The following is a 6,000-nucleotide window of genomic DNA, read 5'->3' on the forward strand; positions in this document are numbered from 1 at the left end:
TGAACAGGCTGTCAGGCTGGGAGGTCCTTTTAGCCCTGGGCCGCCTACTGGCCCTGTGGTTCCTGTATATACGATTGAATAAAGGATTCTCCATTTGACCTGAACTGTAGAAAACCTGATACATATGAAATATGACTTAGGGGAAAATTACAAGATTCTTTTTGGTACTAGAAGTTGAATCAAAGCCTCAAGCAATGCTAAGAATACACTCTACCCCTGGCTACAACCCCAGCTCCAGGGTTAATATTCCATTATATGATTATTAGTAACCTTATCCTCAAAGAATATATCATTTACTTAATTTACATCTAAGGTCCTCCCACCCCCTGCCTTGGTTTGTTTGTTTCTTGAGATAAGACTGGCCTTGAATTCACAGTAATCCTCCTGCTTCAACCTCCTGAAAGCTGGATTCCAGGAGTGTGCCATCATGGCTGGCTGCATATCCAAACCTATGCTTTGAAATTAAAGTAAAATTCAATTTATAATCCTACCACAAAGATGAGTACATATATATGGAATGCGAGTTGTGACTTGGCATTAACAAGTTGATATTCTTTCAGGATATCAAACAATAGCTGACTTAATCAGCATATACTGACAATGACTACATAAGCCTTACTATAACTCATGAAGAGTAGTGAAAAGCTAAATATAAAAATAAAATTACCACCCTGGCCAAAGCTTAGAAACCTTTTTTCCCCCTTTGGTTGTTTTAAAGACAGGGTTTCTGTGTTAACAGCCTTGGCTGTCCTAGAACTCACACTGCAGACCAAGAATGTTGTTGTTTTAAAAAACAAAAAACAAAACAAAACAAAAAAACAACAACAACAAAAAAACCCTGGGCTTAAATTGCATTGTTTTGGTTTGATTTTTTGAAACAGCGTTTCTCTGTGTTAATAGTCCTGACTGTCCTGGAACTCACTTTGTAGACCAGGCTGGCCTCTAACTCACTAAGATCCACCTGCCTCTGCCTTCGGAGTGCTGCAGTTAAAGGTGTGCGCCACCACCGCCCGGTGGGCTTAAATTGTTAAAATTGTATTTAAAATTCTTCTTTAAATACATGCCTTCAAATGCTCTAAACTATTTTGAAACAGTTAAAATAAATACCTGGATGCCAGGTTACTTCAAGGATCTCCTTACCTGGGACCAGTGTAATTGGTCTGACTGTTTGTCCTTGCTGTACATTCAGCACAATCCCAACCTGATTCATTGCATTTTGTACAGGCCGAACATTCCTTACAGGAAATCCCTGTATTAGAAAGCAAAATGACCTTAAGCACAGAGAGAAACTAGCCCTGTACTGACTGCAGTACGAATGACAGCCCCATATTCTGACCTAAGGGTCTCTCTCTAGAGGCACAGCTTTCAAATGACTGAAATGGAAAACTTTAGGAAATTCTCCTATGCTAGATTTTTGTAAAATGTTTTGTTCTGTTTTTGCTTTTGGACTTGGTTTTTGCTATGTATCCTAGGTTGCCAACAAACTCCTAATTGTGTTTGCAAACAACTTTGTTTTATTTTGAGACAGGGTTTAAGTAGCCAAGGTTGGCCTCAAAATCAGAAATGTAGCTCAGACTAGCCTTGAATTTATGACAGTTCTGCTTCTGTCTTCTAGGAGCTGGTTTTACAGGTATGCACCACCATACCCAGCATGTTTTTATCAAACTATTATGTAACAAAAACAACAAAACTATGTATTCACAGACTGGTGCTTTGACAGGAAAGACCAAAATCATTACCAGTACTTAATCTAGTGTTCCAAAATATAAAAACAATCCTTGTTTTATATGCTGCTCCCAAAGCCCACTTTAAAGGTGACAAATCTCTGATAAATTAGTAAGAGAGTATAGAAATCAGGATGCCTCAGGCAAGGGGAAGCACATGCCTTTACATTCCGCTCAGATTTGGGCTTTCAACTCCTAATTACTCCACTGTATGGTGAGCCTTCCTTCTTCAAAGGCCACTCATACATATATCATCAAAGTCAATAAACTTACCCTAGGAGATAAGTAACCCAAGCAAAAAGGAACGCTTACAAGGCAAATGTTGAGGATTGCAAGGCAAATGTGAGGACTTAAAAAAAAAAATTAATATTTATTCTACATATATGAGTGTTTTATTTTGCCTGCATGTACATATGTGCACCACAGGAGTGCCTGGTGTCTAGAGGTCAGAAGAAGGTATCAGGAAAATTCTGTAACAGTTATGAGTTGACATGTGGGTGTTTGGAATTAAACCTGGGTCCTCTGCAAGAGCAACAAATGCTCTTGACCAGCAAGCCATTTCCCCAGTCCTGTGTGAAGGCTTTCTTTTGCCCTTTTGGTGATAGGGTTTCTCTGTGTAACAGCTCTGGCTGTCCTAGAACTCACTTTTGTAGACCAGGCTGGCCTTGAGCTCACAAACTGCCTACCTCTGCCTCCAGGGTGATGGGATTAAAAGTATGCCACCACTGCCCAGAGGTGTCAAGGCTTTCTAATTCTAACTTCCTCCATGATTTCTGCCCAGATTTTAGTCAACTCAATAGACCTCTAAGGTGTATGGCAGAGAATATGCAGGCATGATGCTATACTGGGCATTTCACAGGAAGAGAAGTAAAGAGAACCTCAATTCAACAGGCAAGACTCAGAAGTATTTCTAATGGTGAAGACACTGCCTAAGGTAGAGCTTTGGGAGGCCCACAGTCCTAGTTCCTCTACAAGTCCCAGAATTCAAAGTCCTACTCACCTGGGTAGTGATGAATATAGGCTGTGAGGCCACAGAGGAGTTAGTCACATGATTGGCATTCTGCATGACCTGGACAGGTCTCAATACTGGTTGAGTAACCATTGTTCCCAGTCCTGGTGCTGGATTCTGGGTCAGAATGAGTGGCTGACCACTTTGTTGAACCAAAGTATTACCAGCTAAAGGGTAACAGACGGGAAAACAACAAGAAAGGGATGTTAGAGCATTGCTAAACGTGTATTCTGTAAGAAACACTATAGGTTAAGAAACGGTGTCTCAGATGCCAAAATTATTTAGCTCCCAATACTTACCTCAGGCTTAATGTCACCAAACTCACTAAAACTTAAGCTTCCACTCAGGAGGCAGAGGCAGGCAGATCTCTGTGAGTTCAAGGCCAACCTGATCTAAAAAGTGAGCTCCAGTAGAGGCTCCAAAAGCTATACAGAGAAACCCTGTCTCGAAAACAACAACAACAACAAAAACAAAAGCAAAACAAGTAAACTCTAGCCCTAAGCTCCATGCAGCACCATCGCTAACAGAAAACAAAGGGTCAGGGCAGTGCACTGACCTCACCCACATCCTGATGAAGGCTGGAAGACACTAGCTCCTCTCTCCACACTAATGGTTTCTCCCCAGTCAGCACAGCAAAGACAAGAATTTATTCTTTTAGAAAAAAAAATCTATTTGTAAGAAGGTAACTTATTATTAACTAATCCCCTTACATTTTTCACAATTGTTTATTGTAAATGTGTGCTTGAGTTCTGTGTTCCATGTCCCATGTGGGAGGTCAGAGACATCGTGTGTGAGGTAGTTCTCAGGTCCTCAGGCTGAGTGGCAAGTGCCCTTTACCCATCAAGCCATCTTGCTGGCCCTAAATTTATTTTTGTTTGAAAAAGGGTTCAGGTAGTATGAATCAAATAACATCCGATATTCTTCCATAGGAAATACCCTGTGGCGGTCTGGGTAAAAATGGCCCCTATAAGCTCACATAATTGAATGCTTGGGTCATAGTTATGAAACAACTGGAGAAGGATTGGGAGGTGTGGCCTTGTTGAAGGAAGTGTTTTCTGAGGTAGCCTTGTTATAGCCCAGACTGGCCTCAAACCAGCCAATATTCCTGACTCAGCCTCCTAAATGCTGGGATTACAGGTAATAAATGCATAAATCTTATCCAGCACGCATTGTAGCTCTCTGTAAGTGAAATATCAATGTACCTTTTATAATCTACTGTTAACACATTAATCAAACAATGGGAAGTATAATAACCAAAACTGTTAGATAGGAGCTGGGTAAGAAGGGAGGTGGTGGCACATGCCTTTAGTCCCAGTACTTGGGAAGCAGAGGGAGACAGATCTCGGAGTTCAAGACCAGCTTGGTTTACATAGTGAGTTCCAGGACATCCAGGGCTACACAGAGAAACCCTATCTCAAAATAATAAAAACAAAAAACCAAACCAAAACAGAATGTTAGAAAGGGCTGGAGATGTAGCTCAGTTAGCAGAGTGCCTTCCAGCATAGATGAGGCCTTTGGTTCAAACGCCAGCACTACACAAGCCAGGCTTGTGTTACATGCCTGTGATCCTGGCATCAGCAGGAAGGAGTTCACAGTACTCTGTTGCTATAGCAAGTTTGAAGCCAACCTGGTAAACAAGTCTAGGCTCAAAAGAAAAAAAAAATGTGTGTGTGTATACACCTGTAAATCTAGCACTTGAGAACGGAAGCACAAACATCAGGAACGCAAGGCCAGCCTCAGCTAAATAGAAATTTCAAGGCTAGCCTGGGCTATATGAAATCCTGCCTCAAAATCAAAATAGAGGGCTAGAAGAAAGCTGGCTCAACAGTTAAGAGCATTTGTTGCTCTTGTAGAGGATGTGGGTTCGATTCCCACTGCAACCATCTCCTGTTGGAGGGGATTCAATGCCTTCTTCTGACCTACAATGGCTCCAGGTGCACACATGGTGCACAGACACAATACACATAAACTAAATAAACTAATTAATTTAAAAGACAAACAGTCAGGCATGAGGCACACATTTTTAAATCCCAGTACCTGGGAGGCAAAGGCAGAGTCAAAAGGATCTATGAATCCCAGACCAGTCTAGTCTACAGAGTGAGTTTTAGCATGGGTCATGGGACTCTAACTCAGGTCCTTGTGCTTTTGTGGCAAGACTTTAATGACTGAGCCATTTCCCAAGCCCCTGCTCTTCTTTATCTGTTAGAGGGTCCTAACTCAGGGCTTTGTCATACTATGCATGTATTCTAACTGAGCTTCATCTCCAGACCCACAGATTATTCTTACAGCAATAAAATGAATCTCTAAAGGAAATAAAATGCCTACTTAGGGGGACAAAGCAGAAGAAACCAAGTTTAGGGCTAGCTGGGGTAGTTTAGGTAAACTCAACTCCAAAACAAATACTTAAAAGGGGGCTGGCTGGAAAATGGGAATATACCTTAGTATGAGTGAGGTCTTATATTCAATTCCCAGTGTGATGGGGGAACATGTTCAGTTCCTAATAACACACACACACACACACACACACAGGAAAGAAAAAAAACCAAAGAACATATGTAGCACATGTCTTTATTCCCAGCACTCAGGAGGCAAAAGCAAGTGGATCTCTATAGCTTTGAGACCAATCTGGTCTACATACCGAGTTCTAGGCCATCCAGAGCTACATGGACCCTGCCTTTAGAAATAAACAAGTACAGTTCTTTTAGCAGTACAATGAGCCCATGAAAGCATATACTGCCATGAATCCTATATAGAGAGACTCTGCCAAAAAACAAAACAAAACAAAAAACAAAAACAAAAAACCACACACATACACAGAGAGACAGACAGACAGACGGACCGGTTAAGTTTTTAGCAGTACAACGAGCTCAGGAAAGCACACACCATTATGAATCCTCAAACAGAAACTGTCAGGAATCAACTCTGGTGTGTAAAAAGTTACGAATAATGAAATACAGCTTGAGTATTGGTGGTACAGGTAGAGGCAGGAGAATCAGGAGTTCAAAGGTTAGGGCTGGAGAGATGGCTCAGGAGTTAAGAGCAAGCTTTGTTCTTATAGAGAGCCCAGGTTCAATTCCTAGAACCCACATGGCAGCTGACCACCATCTATAATTCTATCTCCAAGGGTCTAACACACTAAGAAGGCATCAGACATGCAAGTGACACACAGACATACATGCAAGCAAAACACCCATACACATAATATATACACACATATACATACATACATACATACATACATACATACATATATATATATATATATAT

General features: G+C 41.2%; 1 protein-coding gene across 3 annotated transcripts in view; it reads right to left on the bottom strand.

Moving 5' to 3' along the window:
* Nucleotides 1-6,000, bottom strand: part of Pogz (pogo transposable element derived with ZNF domain) — a 40,721-nt gene that overhangs the window by 18,216 nt on the left and 16,505 nt on the right. For all 3 annotated transcript variants that reach the window (XM_050124647.1, XM_050124649.1, XM_050124648.1), the window contains exons 4-5: nucleotides 2,725-2,900; nucleotides 1,141-1,249 (exon numbers count right to left, since the gene is read on the bottom strand). In XM_050124647.1, the coding sequence (XP_049980604.1) occupies nucleotides 1,141-1,249; nucleotides 2,725-2,900 (285 nt within the window). The remainder of the gene's footprint in view (nucleotides 1-1,140; nucleotides 1,250-2,724; nucleotides 2,901-6,000) is intronic.

The sequence above is a fragment of the Alexandromys fortis genome, unplaced genomic scaffold, assembly GCF_014885135.2.
Source record: "Alexandromys fortis isolate MF-2015 unplaced genomic scaffold, M_Fortis_MF-2015_v1.1 scaffold_218, whole genome shotgun sequence".
NCBI classification, from domain to species: domain Eukaryota; kingdom Metazoa; phylum Chordata; class Mammalia; order Rodentia; family Cricetidae; genus Alexandromys; species Alexandromys fortis.